This window comes from Lissotriton vulgaris, unplaced genomic scaffold (assembly GCF_964263255.1).
Source record: "Lissotriton vulgaris unplaced genomic scaffold, aLisVul1.2 SCAFFOLD_803, whole genome shotgun sequence".
Classification (NCBI taxonomy): domain Eukaryota; kingdom Metazoa; phylum Chordata; class Amphibia; order Caudata; family Salamandridae; genus Lissotriton; species Lissotriton vulgaris.
The window spans coordinates 493,877-512,155 of NW_028253292.1; the positions used below are offsets into that span (position 1 = coordinate 493,877).

At 40.9% G+C, this 18,279-nt stretch overlaps 1 protein-coding gene across 1 annotated transcript in view; it reads left to right on the forward strand.

Annotated features, from left to right (window-relative positions):
• LOC147661045 (leucine zipper transcription factor-like protein 1) overlaps positions 1-18,279 on the forward strand; it is a 393,806-nt gene that overhangs the window by 139,827 nt on the left and 235,700 nt on the right. Inside the window, exons 4-5 of the mRNA XM_086951370.1 lie at positions 6,219-6,279; positions 9,052-9,123. Coding sequence (XP_086807496.1) covers positions 6,219-6,279; positions 9,052-9,123 — 133 coding nt within the window. The remainder of the gene's footprint in view (positions 1-6,218; positions 6,280-9,051; positions 9,124-18,279) is intronic.

Consider the following 18,279-nt stretch of genomic DNA (forward strand, 5'->3'; position numbering starts at 1 on the left):
GATATAATGGGGAGTCCTTACAGCATTATTCAGCTCTGGTGTGTATAAGGCTGCAGTTGCTTATTTTATATATATATATATATGGGGCACATATATGATTGTGTTTCCGGGGTCCCGCACATGGGCGGGAATATTCTAGTGCTTATGACTTTGATGAGGATACCCCTGGAAGAGAACTAGGATTACAGGTAAGTAACTAATCCATGTTGAACGTCGTTGCCGAGACTCAAACGCGGTTCTCCTGTTTTGACCACCTTAGCCGTAAGGCTACATCCTCTCCCCTTTTGGAAGTACCTCCGTTTTACGGTGGGGTCTTAACATTACCAGTTTGTGGTCCTTCCGTTCGGTCTTATTTCCATACCTTCGGTCTTCACAAAGGTGATCGCTGTGGTAGCAGCGCTTCTCAGAAGGTTGGGGATTCCTGTATTCTCCTATCCGTATGACTGGCTTTTCAAAGCTCACCTGGTGCCCTCTCAGCACAACCTGTTCATATGGGCAGTACTGGACACTACTGTGAGTCATGCCTTCCTGCCTCTACAGAGGATTCAAGACATCCAGGCTATGATTCCACTTTTTCAGACTGGAGGGGTTGTTCCAGTCTTGAAGGTCTTGCGTCTGCTCGCTTCTTGCATACTATTGGTCAACCATGCATGCTGGCATATGAGGCCCTCCAGTGGTGCCTCCACAGACAGTGGTTTCAACACAACTGAGATCTCAAAGAGGTGGTCAGGATCTCCAGAGACACTTCAGCTGATCTGTTATGGTTGAATGTTTCAGGCAACCTGTCACAAGGGAAGGCGTTTCAACCTCCTTCTCCGGTGGCCACAGTGATAACTGATGCCTCCACTCTAGGGTGGGGAGCTCATCTGAGGGATCTGGAAGTCAAAGATCTTTGGTCTCTAGAGGAAATATTGTTTCAAATCAATCTGCTGGAATTGCGGGCGATACGTTTGGCTCTCACGGCCTTTCTTCCCTCCCTTTGCAGTCAGTCTGTTCAGGTCCTGACGGACAACACTACCGCAATGTGGTACATCAACAAGCAGGGAGGAGTGGTGTTGTATCTTCTTAGAGGCTGTGCAACTATGGTCCTGGTTTCAGGACCATCAGATTTGCGTACTCAAAAAATCATTAGGCCGGAGAGCATGCAGACAGTCTCAGTCGGCAGTACTCGGCCGATTACGAGAGGCGTCTCCATCCAGAGATGGTTCAACACATTTTCAGGATGTGGGGCTTTCCTCGGTTGGGCCGATTTGCCACTCATAAGAACGCGCACTGCCCATCCTTCTGCAGTATCCGATGCGGGGATCGTTGGGGGATGTGTTTCAGTTAGATTGAGGCTCCTCACAGCTTCTTTACGCGTTTCCTCCCATACCCTTGATTACTTGAGTTCTGAGGAAGATTGGCCAAGACCGGGCCCAAGTCATATTGATCGACCCGGATTGGCCACGAAAGGTGTGGTACACAGACCTTCATTACTTCTCATCGTACTCTCCACTCCATCTCCCTCTCAGGGCAGACCTCTTCTCTGTCGCAGGGGCAGGTTCTACACCTCCACCTCCAGAGCCTGCACCTTCATGCCTGGAGATTTAACGGGCAACCTGAGCTCTTTCTCTATCCCCCCCAGATGTTGTGGATGTAATTTGTTCGGCCAGGAGACACTCAACTAAATCTGTCTATTCTGGTAGGTGGGCCAGGTTTGTTAAATGGTGTGGAGAGAGATCAATTGATCCTTTGAAGGCCCATTTGTCTGATATTCTGAGTTTCTCTCTTTCCCTTGCTTAACAAGGTTGTGCAGTAGCTACTGTTAAAGGATACTTGTCTTCCTTGTTGGCATTTCTCTGTTTAACAGACTAACCCTTATTTTTTTTAAATCTACTATAGCTGTGAGATTCATTAAGGGTCTCACAAATACGTTTCCTCCCACTCCTTTTATCATACCTCAGTGGGTTTTAAAATTGGACCCCACTTTCTTGATGGATTCTCCCTTTGAACCATTACATAGTTATCCTTTAAGGTTCTTAGTATTTAAAACAATATTTCTGGTTGCAACCCCTTCTGCTAGGAGGGTAAGTGAGTTGCAAGCTCTTAGCTCCAAGCCTACTAATATTCAATCCATGCGGATAAGATATTTCTTAGGACCAGAGCTGCTTTCCTGCCTAAGGTGGTCCCTCCTTTCCACCTAGGGCAATCCATCACTTTTCCCACTTTCTATCCTCCCACTCACCCTTCTAAGGAGGAGGAGAGACTTCACCGCCTGGACCCTAAGAGGGCGGTCCGCTTCTACCTGGACAGGACTAAGGACTTCAGGGTGGACGACCAACTCTTCATCCGATTTGTGGGCAAGATGATGGGCAAGGCTGTCCATAAAATAACGCTGTCCAGGTGGCTCATCCTCTGAATCAAGATCTGCTACGCCTTGGCCAAGAAGGAGCCTCCTGAAGGTATTCTAGCTCATTCTAACAGAGCTAAGTCGTCTTCTTTTGCTAGAGATTTCCCTGTTGTAGACATCTGCAAGGCGGCAACTTGGGCCTCCCTCCACACTTATGCGAACCACTATTGCTTGGACTCGGAGGTGAGTAGGGACAGCCATTTTGCACGTTCTGTGCTGCAGGATTTTTTGGTAAAGGTAGGCAGGCACCCTCCGCCAGGAGCGGGACTGCTTGGGGATTCAATTCAAAAGGCGAGGAATCCACAGGAGGATGTCTCCATCAGAAGAACAAGTTACTTACCTTATAGATCTTATTATGGGCCTGATGACATCACACGGAGTCACGTGCTGAGCCGTTCCATTGTGATGTCCTCGTATACTTGGGAGAGCTGGGTAGAAAGGTTTACGTGGAATGGTGCGCATGGAGGTAATTCAAAAGGTGAGGAATCCATAGGCAGATACTGTAACCACCGGAAAAAGCATTGCCGAAGGTAAGTAACTTGTTCTTCTGCACTACACCTCCAATATAGAGATGGCCCTCATCTTTTCTGAGAACTTGGTCTGGAAATCAGTCCATCATGTTCCATATTCAAACCAATTCAACGTCAGTCCATTGGAGCCACGTTCATGGCAAACGTCTCCTTTAGAAGAAAGACTGTCATCTATAATTTTGATGATTCTCTTGAGCACCATCGGCCAGGAAGGTCTCTTCATTCCTAGTCAGCATGGCATCATGCACATTCTTGGACCTGGTGCCAGGAATATGCATCAGAAGTACAGGTAAGATCAGTTATCCCAGAAGATGGGAGACTTGCAAGAGAATATTTACATGTGCACCAATGCCATTCAGTCCCTCTCAGGCTGGTGCATGAGATCCAACATGCTACAAAGGGTTCATTTCCAGAAACCTCTATCTTCAATTCTGTAACATGTGCCTGGCTTCTCCTGATCCCTCTTCTGCTGCTTCTTCAACTGAACTCCTGCTCAATATTGAATCTCAACAGTCTCATGAAATATGGACTAGGCAAACCGAGCCAACCTGATCGAAGTCATACTTTTAATTGTCTGCAACAGCTACTTTCAACATGTGAGCAGGTTTTGTTGCATAGACCTACTCCTCTTGTATTCTACTCTCGCCAGGACTTTCTGGCAGAGGGAACACCTGCTACTGTTATGGACCGCAGAACCAGTCTCTTCACTCAATCTGGTAAGAGCCAGATTTCACCCCATCCTGAATCTGTAAAATCTATATCAGTTTTACACCATTGAGAAGTCCAAAATGCTGGTGGTGGCCTAGATTCCAATACGAGTTAAGCCAATCTGTGTAGAGGACTTATATTTGCTTTTTTCACTGAGTAAGGATCCGTGCTTAATCCTCTGGTTTCGTGTAGAAGGTCCGTACTTCTAAATACAAAAAATGTGTTACCCTATTATCTTAACACAGCTGCAATGGTTTGTAACACATTTTTTGTAGCTGTGAAATATTCACTTTTCTATTATCTGGATAATCAGCTGGTAAGGACACCATCTTTAGTCTGGTCTGGGCCTGCAATAGCCCTCTTTCCATAAGTGATACTGACTGCCATCCAGGCTGCTGCCGATACCTTCTCTAACACATTTCAGTTGTAGCCATGTGGGCCCGAGGGTTTTGAACCTTAAGGTATCCAGAATTTGAATTGTCCCCAATGCCAGGATATATATCTCTTATGCACTGTTCCACCTAGTGGAGAACTGAGACCAGTTTCTGGTCTGCCAATCCTGATCTATGCAACTCTTCCACTAATGGCCTGCTGTTATAGGCTTTTCACTCTTAAATGTTAATCTACAAACAAGACATGAACCTTCTATCCCTGTCCCAAGCAACATTACCCAGCCTTCAGTTACATCCGATTTTTACTAGTACTCACTGTAGGAACATAGGTGCTAAAAGGACAGATGAAATGTATCCCGCAACAAGTATGCTGACCTTATAAGTTGTTTCCTTGGCCCTACAATCTTCCAGTGTAATGGACTAAGTTTGTTATTATTTACATGTACAACACATAGTGCAAATAGATCATCAAGGAGACCAGCATTTACTCCCCTCCAGTTTACCTGCTGACATTGGGGATCTGGCAGTATAATATTTCTCACATGTCTCCCTTCTAGTGTTCCAGATTGCAGAATTCTAAGCACATGCTGTCACACACCCCTTAAATTAATTATCTGGCTATAGGTCCTGTAATTTATCTCCTGTCTAGTAGTAATAAAGCTTGGGTCTTTCATTAATCGCATAAGGTGTTTAGTGTAGTTCCTATATTCCCAATAGGCTCTGCGCATTGGAATAATATATCCTATAGATTAGACGTAGGACTGAGGTCGACTTGGTCTCTATCGAATATACTTGACTTAATTGTGTGTGCCAGCTTGCTCAGAGGTCACTAGAAACTTTCTCGAATTCACAAGAAAGGGATTAGTCTCTGACAACTGCATAAACATGACAACTTTGTTTCCCCAAGATAAAACGTATCTTCAGATTCATGGAAACAATATATAGATATTTCACTCAGTCAATCGTGCATGCTTCGTTTCATTAGAGGTGCAGAGAAAGTAGAAAGACGGGCGTTTTCAATAAAAGGATTTATTGAACAGTCTTCTTTCTCAAGCATAAGAAATGAACTGCTACAATTGTAACACTGTTTGTAAAATATAATGCATACAGTATAAATAGTAAAATAAAATAATACTGTAAGAGCATTGTATGTTTCCTAAACCATATATAAATACATACATAAATAATCAAGGCTAAAAGTACTCAACTGGTGCTTATAAAATACGCCTACCCCGGTGTACCTAACCTAAGCTTAGTATGAGGGAGGAAGTAAGTGGGGTGTAGCATCAATGTAGTATTCTTTTGCCAAGAATCTGCTCAAGATTCCTCTAAGGATCTAATCAGATCCGTACCTTAGTTTAGAATGGAGAAGGTCAGTCTCGGGACTCGATTTCCCCACAACCCACAAGGGTAGCTTGGAAACACTGGAGCTGGATTTCTCGGCAGGAGAAAAGACAGCGTCTCTCTCAGTGAGTCTGCTGGAGGGTCGGCTTCCTTCGGCACTTGCTGTAGCAGGGCCGTCGGGCAAGTAGATAGTTGAACTGCTCCAAACCACTGTATGTTTGCTTGGGTAGGTTCGGGCATATTTATACCTTGAAGGTGCCGACTTTGACGTACAGTTGGACATAATAACGTTATCAAAGAGTCTCAGTTCTTTGAAAACTCCATGAGTTCTTGGACAAATCAATATTCAAGCAAGGGGAAGTCTCCGGCTGCTGAAGCTGAGTTTTCCAAGAAATCGTTGTGGATTTTCAGAACTAGTGGAAGTAGCCCTGCCGTGTTTGGACTGCATGAGCTATGCTGAAATATGGTTATGATTTCTATAAGGATATGATGATTTATACCTATATAAGGGCATGAATCGGGAAACGTACAATAGGGTCCTAAAAGGATACATAACCGTGTTGGATGAGTAAAATGAAGACTGAAATTCAGAAGACTGTTTTAGCAAATAATTACAAAATAAGTTGACTGGTTGTGCACGATCCAAAAATCGGTGGCTGACACACGCAAAACTTTTCAGATTTAAAATATTGTTTGTGCACTAAGACGGATATTGGGGTCTTAGCACAGTGTTTTACCGGTAAAAAGATCCAACAATTTATAACCGTTCTATACATCACAAGAGCCTATGCTTGTCAGATCTGTCCACTGAAGTCTGCTGAAATGCTAACATTGAATTTTTCTCTTCTCCTTAAGGGAATTATTAGAACAAGTTGCAGAATTTGAAAAGTCGGAGTTTAAATCGTCAAGCAAGAAGGTAGAGAGATGTATTTTTCTGGGTTTTCAAATAATGCTTTCTTGGGTGGGGAAACTACTACAAATCTTTGTTTCTCATGTACACCAATATATAGGTGGCTACCTGGTGGGTGGTGCTTCAGGTGACTAATAAATAGATTTCTCAAATCATGTACCTACTTGCTAATGCATGTATAGTTTGTAGATCAGTGTCCAGCTTGCAATATGTGAAAGGATTTTCTCTACCTCTTGTTCCAAATAAGAGGCCATACAAATATTCTGAAAATCACAAGGCAATTGAATATGTTTATCAAATACTTTTCTTTTATTAACACTTAACAGGTAGTGACAAAGCCAAAACAAATGTCTTATGAATACATATGAATGGATGTTCTCTGTGTATTGTCAGTAGACTAGGGCAACTGGAATCAAATAAACAGCTAGCTCAACAGTAGCGCAACAATACACAAAAATAATCAAATAGAAAATAGTGACACTAATATACAGAAAAATACAAAAATAATTTTTTTGATACATGCTAGTCATTTAAAAAGAGAGGTAGTATACTAATTGTACATCTCTAAGTGAAAAAATGACATGAGCAATATTGTAACCTTCACTCATTTCTTAAGTCTATTGGACATGATTATTTATAAAATTCAATTTATAAATCTATAGTTCAAATAATTGTGAACTATGTCCATAGAACAAACAATTTATCGGGTGGTTTCCAATTGTTGACCCTGGATGTTCTCTGTGTACATGTTGAAATAGATCACACATAAATGCACATACACAGACAAATTAGAATACTTACCGCTGGCACCCAAACGGTCCACTAGACATGTAGTTCCTTAGCCACACAGACAAGCACATTAAGGGTCAACATACACTGGTAAACACAGAGTCCCCTATAAAACATACCATCAAACACCATACAGATCTGCACACATATAGGCATGCTTCAAGTCCTCTTAATCTTAGACCATCTGTGGAGGAAATCAACACGGAGGCAGACAAAACAGAGGAGTGTCAACACCCTTTTTTTAAATCATTTTCTGCTTCTCTTTGAGAAATCACTCAATTGTGGTCACTGTATGTGTCAGTCTCCATGCCCACACAATTCATATTCTCCTTTCATGATTACTTGCAGGCATCTGTTTCCTTCTTTGGCCTCTAATTTTGCATATGGAACACTCCCATTGTGTGTTTTTGCCTCTGTAGTACGTTCAACACATTATCATATACCAGGTGACAAGATGTACATTAATCACTGTATAACATGCCTTGGTCTTTTTACACTGCAATCATTATCAGATAGGTTGGTTCAATTGAAGCAAACAAAGTCTGTAACTCCCAGCATGTTCAAGACGCACATAGCCCAGAATCAAAGCTTAGGGTCTCCTATTTGTAGAGCAGTCTGGTAACCTTGCACATTACTTGCTATTATTAAGTTTACCTTCTTAGTTTACTAGCCAAGCTATTAATTTGGTAAGTGTTAATCTTAATGCTAGTGAGGAGCCTTGCCTTTCCCTTGTGGCATAACCCTTTCTAGTTCAACACAACAGGGCTTTGTAGCGGTGTTCATGCTCTGTCATTACATGAACAACCCCCAACAATAAGGACTCTAGGACTCCACTTTGTATAATGATGTTGAATTGTGTTTCAGTGCGTTTTCTGATGTCTGTGACCATATGGCCCTATTACATTTCTGAAATATTATCGACAAAAAAGACAATGCATAAAGGCATTCTGTGGTCTTTGCCCCTTAACTGAAAGAAATGTTTTCGGTCAGACCCTACCTAAAAAGTCTGCTCCCCGCCTCTCTTTTCAAATAGATGTTCCCTTTCTGGCATCTTACCCGTCCCGTATTTCTGAGGGCATGTCATGGATCAGACCCTTCATTTCTTTGGTATGCCATGCAATGTTTTTCTTTTGCTGGAATGTCGCATGCTTAAGAGAGAAGCCGTCACCCTTTGTGGCACAATATCTGCCTGGGGGCCGTGCTGCCATTAAAATGGGTGCGTCAACTTAGTGGTTTCGCTTAGACCTCTGCTCATTATGGGAAAGAGTTCCTGCCTTATTTCAATTTACATTGCTGGAAAGAAATTACAGCAATCCTTGCCTCTAATTTGGTAGGTGAACAGTGCTGAAACAGAGAAAAAAACGAACAAAGATGGCCTGTTTCTGGCTAAAACAACCAACATGTAACGTTGTTGGCAGTGGAGTGATCCTTCTTTAGGGATTTCCTTTAGGTCACAGTAGGAGGCTGCTGGTGCATCATTGTTACAATTACTTTATTGGTAATCTGCAGATTTTTAGAAACTAATGTAACCCATTCCGGAAATCAGCATTGGCAAACTAGGGTGGGATAGTTTTTTTTTCCAGCTTTTTTTTCCTACTTACTTTTATTGTAAGCATACAAGCACCATGTGTAGGCAGCCTCGTTTTGGCTTAGTTTTTAATTTTTTTAATTTGTTTTTTATATGGTTTAAAGAAAAGCTTAAATAAATAAAACCATTGCACCAGAGACATCATAGATTGACAAGAACAGAGATATTGGCTTTGCCAATGCTTGTTGGTTTATGTATGTATGATACCGTTCAAATGGTAAATTAGGTTGAAAGAGGGAGATAGTTTTCATTTTTTGTGATAGCTCTTCCAAAGTAAAATGCAGTTTTATATTTGATGTTCGAAATGAAAATGGCCTGCAGGAAGCTGCTTAGCAAAGCTAGGTCAAGAAACGGCATGCAGAACACAATTTATGACTTGCTATTTCTACTTGTATCCCCAGGCAAATGCAGAGTCTAGTAAGCCTAAACTTGCCCCATTAAATGAAGGAGGAACGACCGAGCTTCTTAACAAGGTAAGGTTTCTCTCGCACGACAGATAAAAAAGATAATAATTCTCTGTGCATATTGTTTTTTAACGTCATGTCAAATGTTTTTTTATTACTATACAGACACAGTAAGTACCCTTTTACCTGTTAGAAAACGTGCAAAAAGAAAGATTTGGTTGACTTCTAAAAAGTTTGTTCTAAATGTGGATAGGGATCTTTAGTTACAACACTGTTTCACAAAACAACGCAACGGTAGGCACATCGAAAAAATAATGTAACCCAAAGGAAAATGCCATCTGTTGAACTGTCACCCAGAAGCCAGGGCATTTGGAGCCAATATTCTAATTCTAATTCTAAACGCCGTAACACTCTAAAAAGACAGAAGACACATCCTTGTCAAGCAAGTGCAATGGTTAATTTTTGTAATCTTTTTTATTGCAAACGTGGTTAAAAGTAGGCAAAGAATGAAAACATTTCATGTGGCGGTCACATTCTAGCAATAAATATTTTAAATGACACATCAAAATGTTCACTGCATGTAATTTTAAGAGAACAATATGGGTGCTTCCTAGCAGGCACACTGTAATGGGTGGAATCAATAATGTGAATAATAGTTGAACAGACTGAGAGATGAGGCCTGAACCAAAGCCCCCCCCCGATGGGGCCCATTTACAAAGGTAAACTTACATGTGAGTAAGTCTACATGTGCAAGTTTACTCTTATTCCTTTATGACTACTAAAAAGGAGCAGTAGTAAACCACACATGGATAACCTCTGATACTGCAACAACCTCCCATAAAAAAATTATGGAGACCTTAAAGTCGAATGGAAACCCATAGAAATTAATCTTAAATCAAAAAAAAATGTATTTGGAATATATATGTGTATGTGTGACTGAAAAAAACAAAGGTTTCAAGGACCTTATAGTTAGTGATGTCACTGACTATGTCATGCATGATGTAACATATGAGGTCATAAGCAGTGGATTGAGGGGGTGCAAGTATAGTTAACTTGGGTAACTAGTACGGCTACATTTCTCTGGTTTTGTGTGAGTAAAATCTGACCCTAACTAAAACGTCCTTGTAATATTTTTTTTGTGGTTAATTTCTAAGGTTTTCTCATCCCCCTGGTACATTGCTGTTTGTGTGATGAAGTCCACTTTAGTCCTGAGGCCCTCAAGAGGCAAGGGAACCTCATCACCCCCACCAGCAGTGTGCAGAGAGGCGTGTTTGCAGAGTGGTGGCGAAAGGGGCATGCCCTGCGACCACCTCTCAGCAATCCCACTGAGTTGGGCTTACGGGAGGTAAAAGGTGGGCTACTTGGCCCCTAAGGACCCTCAGCAACGAATCCCCAACCAAGAGCAGGCATGGAGGCGCGTTTGCAGATTAGCAGAGAATGGGGGCGGGCCTTGGGCGAGTTGCCAGCTTTTGTTTGAGTTTTTTTTTTAAGGAAGGGGGGGCTGCGCTGCCCCCCTCCCGGGCCATTTTCGGCAGCTCAGGGACCCATCCCTTGGGGCACGGCCTCTTGAGAGCCTGAAGGCCCGCGCGGTCCCGGCGGGCTCCCACCTCCTGTGGGAGCCGGCATTGCTTTTTACACCAAGTGAGCTGCTGACATGCAGCTACCTGGGTGGAAAAAGAAAAGCGTACTCTGCTTTGAACAAGCAAAAGCACACTGCCGAGCACACTGTTTGCTATGGGATGGCAGGAGCAGGTTTCCCTTCGGAACCAATAATTCCATATTTTCCATCATTGATGTTCTCTGTAGTATTCCGTTTCAAAGTGTAGTTTTGCAGCACTTCATAGAGACACATGTTCTCAAGATGATGACTTCTGTTTGGGTAATAGATGTCCAACATATTCGTTTTCAAAATATCTGTACTTTCTGGATGTTTTTTTGCTAAATATTCAATTTCTTGTACAGATTCAAGTATCGATTTCGCATTGCAGCAAGACCTCGACTCACCCAAATGATTCTTTTAGATTTGGAGTATAGACTTGCAGATGATAACGATCTGAGCTTTCATACACTCCGATTTCTCGCTGGGATAACATCTTCAAACTGAAAGTGTATAATTTCTTACTTAGACTCTTCTCGTGAGAAATCTCTTCCCACATTTCTTTCATTTCCGTCTTTTCTGATTTTGTAATGTAGGATTTTACGTAATGAGCAACACCAATGGAATTGTCCGCAAAGTACTGAATATCCATGTTAGTATTCCACATGGACAGAATAACCGGATTGAAATCATTTATGTATTTTGATTCTTCGCTTCTTCTCAAATTGTAAGTATTTTTTGCAGACTTTTTTTGTGATGGTATGTCGCATAGCTGACATAAAACTGTTCACTCTTCCTTTGGATACTACAGGACGTGGAAATGAAAAACGACATTTGGTATAGAACTTATACTTAGCCTTGTACTTTCGTCGACAGTATTTTCAACATCAATGGCTTTGGAATCGTAGGACTTGTTGTCTTAAATTGTTTTCTTCTGTGCTTTTGGGAATAGCATATTCTTCAATAAAAGACAAAACAGTATCATCCGAATCTGTTCCGAATTTGGTGGCTTCCTTGATCCATAACAGCATATGTATATGAGGAGCAACTCTTGCTTGATACTCCTTATTCCAAAAGAAATCCACAACTTCTCCAAGAGGAGGATTTTTTTTATTGTAGATAAAAGACATCATAGCTTCAAATCTATGATTGAAATACCTGCATGCATTAACAGGATCCAAAGAGCACAATTCTCCTGGTGTCTTGTGTTCAATATTTTTATATTGGAATTTGCCTCTCAAAGAAATTCAAGTAAATCATCCCAAGCGTACTCAGCACAGCTTAGGGTAAGGAACCATGTAGGAGTTCCTTAGCATACATTTAAAGTTCTCCATGACGACGGTACCAATATTCATTAGTCCCACGCTGACATACCATTTCAATTTGTGATTGACAGCATATGAAAGTCCATACAAGTCACTCTCAAACAAAAGATGTAATATATATGGGATGCATTGTTGAAATCTTGGATCTTCTGCATACAATCTTGTTGTCCGATATTCAGATGCAGGAATCTGCACAGGTCGTTCATCATATCGTCCTCCTTTTCCTGTTGGGAGCAACTGCGGAAAACAACGAGCTTCCAAGCTTTCTTCCCATACACTCATGGGACTTCCCTTCGCTTTTTCCATTTGGAATAACTCAATAGTATTCCCGATCACTTCTTTTGAATGAAGTGGATGTACACTGTAATGTTCATAGATTTGTTCACTTCTTGACATGTCCACTTGACGTTTCAGTATCTTCTGCTAAAAGTATTTATTTTTTTCCCATATAAACATTTTTATAGTACTCATTGCTTTTTATCAAATACAAAGTTGCCTTTTGCACTTTCCTAACATCCACTAACTGCTGCCAGATTTTCTTACTTTTAGTAGGCACGCCATTAACTAGAATGACTAGTAGTTCATTTTCTACACATTCTACACCAATAGTTTCAACATGTTTCTTTAGCACCATCACTGCTTGAGTTATTCTTCTTCTGTGCTGGGCCATAATGGAAATGGGTGTGGTCATGAGCTGAGCTCATCATGAGCACGGAAGGGGTTAAATCTAGAGGTAAATATACAACTCTTTCTTTTAATCCCCTCAGTAAATCTGAAGGAGGCAATTTACCTGTTTTAGGCTCCATACGAACAATCGCCTGAAACGGGTGTACATATTGAATGAGAATAGACTCATAGGTATTTAAATCTATCAGTTCTGGAGGAATAGCAACTAACTCTAGATTATTATGGATAGCTCTAGCGGGCATTTTATTCTCATCTAATTTGTTATAACAATATTTACAAATACGCTGATCAGAACCCAAATCAAAACAATTCTCTACCAACAAATAAGTTGCAAATTCCTTCCACTTATCATTATTTTCTCTTTCACTTTTTAAATACAGATCAACAGTCCTACTCTGATTTTTATAGTGAGTTCGCCGACAACAAATACAAGAATACTTTGGCCTTTCACCTGAAATCACCTTAAACTTTGTAATTTGTTCTTCAACATTTTTTGTAGTAGTAAGTTGCACATTCTCTTCAACATTTTCTTCTATTAATGTCTCAGTTTCTGCACTTGGTTGTTCAGGACCAAAGTAACAAAACTCAATTTCATCACAAACCTTCTTCACATCTGATACTGACCCACGCAAAAGAGCACTCTTCAACTCATTTAATTTTAGTGCTGGACTTTTTGCATAATACAATCTCCTGACTAACTTCCGCATTTGAGAATGATGTACTGCTAACATCCTGAAATGATCAAAAACACTTTGACATACTTTCCTTGCAAACCAGTATTTTTTCTCACTCTGCAAGGGTCTAGTCCTTGCAACATCTTCTCATAGGAAATTGCTTAAAATATCAATAGATTCTTGTCCTACACTACAAATACTACTGCAATCCCAAGTGTACACTGGGGCTTTAGGACTTCTGCATAGAACTTCATCAGCTATCACGTCTTCTGCATTTCTGGGAACCATCTTCTCTTTCTCAATTGGACAACCAATTCTAACCTCATAAGCTCGACCACTGGTATCAACTGCATGCTATAAATCATTGATCTGAAAATAACTCTCTTCATTAATCATTAAAAAAGGATCTGAACTTGAACTGGGTTTCCATTCACCCAAAAAAATCACAAAAATTAGTTCTGTTAATTACTCTTTTCCTCTTACTTTTGTCCGTCATTAAATGGATTGGTTTATCTAGTGATCGAATTCTGTTTAAAACTAAAATGAATAGTTTCCTTTTTACTTCAAAAGCCTTTTTAACAATGGATTCAATATGCTTCTTCTTTCTATAAAATAGTGCACTTTTTCTATATTTCTTCATATCTTTGAGCAAATAATGTAGTACTCTATTATAAAAAAATGTTTGCGTTTTTCTTTATACTGATTATGTCTTCTTTTACCATACTTCTTAACTTTAGACTGTACATTGGCTTTTTTTCCTTTCCTGTTATTTTGATTATTTTTTCTGCTTGAAGCATTGTCCGTAGTTTCAACATTATGTACATTGTTTCTGGGCCTAGAAAGTTTCTTAATGAATTCCTTGGTTGTCTTACCAGAAGACTTTTTCTTTTTAGCCACATGTTGTTGGTCATCCAATACTTGTTGTTGAGTTTTCTTCAAGTAACTTTCCTTTAGCTCTCTTTTTCTCTTTCTTGATTTTTTAGGCATGATAATTTTATTTTAATGATGATAAACAATATCTGTAAAAAATAAACATAAATAAATGTATATAAATAACTTTATAAATTATACTGTTCTATTACTATACAAACACATTCTATATAAAAATCATTTAACCACATTCTTTTCTCATCACTAATTGAAATTGTAATTCAAGGTGTATACATAACTGTATAGGAATGCAAGGAGAGTAACAGGGTGTTTCCTGCAGTGTATAGATACTGACTGAGGAATTGTAGACTAGAAACACAAGTGTGAAGGTAGTTGGAGCACTACATGCATAGTGCATTCGAGTTTGAGGCAGTCCATACCCTAAAACCTGGCTCACTGCATGTGTACATGCATACTGACTGAATGATTACAGTACTATAAGGAAAAACTAAGTGGGTGAATTTTGCGAATTCGCGGATTTGCGGATTTGCGGATTTGCGAATTTGCGATTTGTGAATTTGCGGATTTACGAATTCGTGATCCGCAAAATTCGCCAATTTGTGCGAATTTGCGGATTATTATTTTTTGCGTGTTCGCGGGGCGATTTGCGTGTTCGCGGGGCGCTTTGCGCGTTCGCGGGGTTTTTTTTTGTGCGAGACCGCTCGTTCTTATGCCCTTCTGCCCTCTGCCCCACTTGTTTTTGTGCCATTCTGCCCTCTGCCCCACTCGTTTTTGTGCCCTTCTGCCCTCTGCCCCACTCGTTTTTGTGCCATTCTGCCCTCTGCCCCACTCGTTTTTGTGCCATTCTGCCCTCTGCCCCACTCGTTGTTGTGCCCTTCTGCCCTCTGCCCCACTCGTTGTTGTGCCCTTCTGCCCTCTGCCCCTATCCTGTTTTATTTTAGAATGGCGCCGGCAAGCTGCCAGCGCCATTCTAAAATAGTTACTAAGTTAGCTTCATCAGGAAGCACTAATAGATAAAATAAAGCAGGTGCTCGAATTCAGTTAAACTCGAGCACCTGCTTCTATTAGTGCTTCCTGTTGAAGCTAACTTAGTAACTGTTTTAGAATGGCGCTGGCAGCTTGCCGGCGCCATTCTAAATTAGTTACAAGCTTGAAGCTTGAACTTTTGCCCCCCGAATCCGTTCCGCTCGCGGATTCGCGGATTTTCGGCAAATTCGCGGGAGTTCGCGGATTGCGAACTTGCCGAAAATCCGCAAAATCCGCGAGCGGAACGGATTTTGCGCCCATGCTTAGGAAAAACACTGAGTGAATGTATAATTGTTTGAGTTTTACTTTAGTGAATAGATTAGTACATGTAATTAAAAGGGTCACTATGGGATTGCAAGAGCAGTGACAGGGTGTTTGCTGTAGTGTATGTATACTAATTGGGGAATCGAAGGCCTCAAACACAAGTGAAAAGGTGGTTAGACCACTACATACATAGTGCATAGGAGTTTAAAGCAGTCCATGTCTTAAGGCCTGGCTTGCTGCATGAGTACATGGATACTGACTGAATGATTAAACTACTACAAGGAGAGACACTGGGTGAACTTATAATTGGTTGAGTTTTTCTTCAGTAAATGTATTACTATATGTAGCTGAAAGGGTCACTTTGGGAGTCAAGAGCAGTGACAGGCTGTTTGCTGGAGTATATGGATACTGACTGGGGAATTGTAGGCCTGAAACACAAGTGAAAAGGTGGTTCGACCACTACATACGCAGTGCATAGGAGTTTAAAGCAGTCAATGTCCTAAGGCCTGGCTTGCTGCAAACGTACATGGATACTGACTGAATGATCAGACTACTACAAGGAGAGACACTGGGTGAACTTATAATTGGTTGAGTTTTTCTTCTGGGAATGGATTACTATATGTAGCTGAAAGAGTCACTATGGATTGCAAGAGCAGTGACAGGGTGTTTGCTGGAGTGTATGGATACTAACTGGGGAATTGTAGGCCTGAAACACAAGTGAAAAGGTGGTTAGACCACTACATGCATAGTGCATAGGAGTTTAAAGCAGTCCATGTCCTAAGGCCTGACTCGCTGCATGAGTACATAGATACTGACTAAATGATTTGAGTACTACAAGGAGATACACTGGGTGAATTTATAATTGGTTGAGTTTTACTTTAGTGAATGGATTAGTACATAGTAATGAAAGAGTCACTATGGGATTGCATGAGCAGTCACAGGGTGTTTGCTGAACAGCATGGATACTGACTGGGGAATTGTAGGCCTGAAAAACAAGTGAAAAGGTGGTTAGACCACTACATGCATACTGCATAGGAGTTTAAAGCAGTCCATGTCCTAAGGCCTGGCTTGCTGCATGAGTACATGGATACTGACTGAAAGATTAGACTACTACAAGGAGAGACACCGGATGGACTTATAATTGGTTGAGTTTTTCTACAGTGAATGGATTACTATATGTAGCTGAAAGGGTCACTATGGGATTCAAGAGCAGTGACAGGGTGTTCTCTGGAGTGTATGGATACTGACTGGGGAATTGTAGGCCTGAAACACAAGTGAAAAGGTGGTTAGACCACTACATGCCAGTGCATAGGAGTTTAAAGCAGTCAATGTCCTAAGGCCTGGCTCGCTGCATGAGTACATAGATACTGACTGAATGATAAGAGTACTACCAGGAGATATACTGGGTGAATTTATAATTGGTTGAGTTTTACTTTACTGAATGGATTAGTACATGGTACTGTAAGAGTCACTATGGAATTGCAAGAGCAGTCACAGAGTGTTTGCTGGAGTGTATGGATACTGACTGGGGAATTGTAGGCCTGAAACACAAGTGAAAAGGTGGTTAGACCACTACATGCGTAGTGCATAGGAGTTTATAACAGTCCATGTACCTAAGGGCTGACTCACTGCATGAGTACATGGATACTGACTGAATAATTAGAGTATAACAATGACACATAACGTTACCAAATGCTTCTCTCACAATGGTTCACAAATGCACACACACTCACAGTGTGGTTCTAGACAACCAACACTATTCACTAGTGTAGAAAAGTTAAGTTCACTGCACTCATTCCACATATTTCATTACTGCTCTTTAGAGTAGAAACCTGACACATGTTCAAATACATAAACAATTGCTGCTTTAAAATTCTACCAAAACTTGTCAACAGGATACATTGATAACCAGTTATGTATCTGCAAACACATGAAGTACCCAAATGCATCTCTGAAAAAAGTTCCCAAATGTACACAGACTCACAGTGTGAGTCTAGACAACCAACACTATCCCTTGGAATTTATCAAAACACATTTACTGATCTAGAAAAAGTAAGGTGACAGCACACATTCCACATATTTCAATACTGCATTTTAGAGTCAAAGCCTAACTCATTTTGCAAATACATAAGCAATGACTCATTTCTAATTCAACCAAAACTTGACAACAAAATAGATTTTTAAGCAGTTATGTCTCTGCAAACACGTAAAACACCAAAATGCTTCTCCCACAATGTTTCACAAATGCACACAAATTCACAGTGTGATTCTAGACAAATAACAGTATTCCTTGGACTTTACGAGTGGGTGTACTGTGGGTGTACTGTTGCTCGAATATTAAAAGAATCTCGCTTAATTGACGTCACAGATTGGTCCACTTCAAGTTTTTGAATAGGGTGTACTATACGCCAAAACGCCTACATCGCTACGGTCTCCATGAGAGCCCCCAATGTGAAAGATGTGGGACGCTGGTCGTGGACTTTTTCCACGTGGCATGGGATTGCCCGGGGATTGCTGCCTTCTGGTCTAAGGTCTACGCGGAGGTTAACCGCATTACTTATTTAACGTTCACTTCCGACCCGCTACTGGCTATACTAGGTTATTCTAAACCGCTCCCCACAGAACATAGGTGACTAGTGGACATTGCTTTCCTCTTAGCCAAAAGATGCATTGCCCTATGCTGGCTACGCGGCCCGATACCTACACTGACACAGTGGACTAGAGAGATGATGTACTGTTGCACCCAAACAGAAACATACAG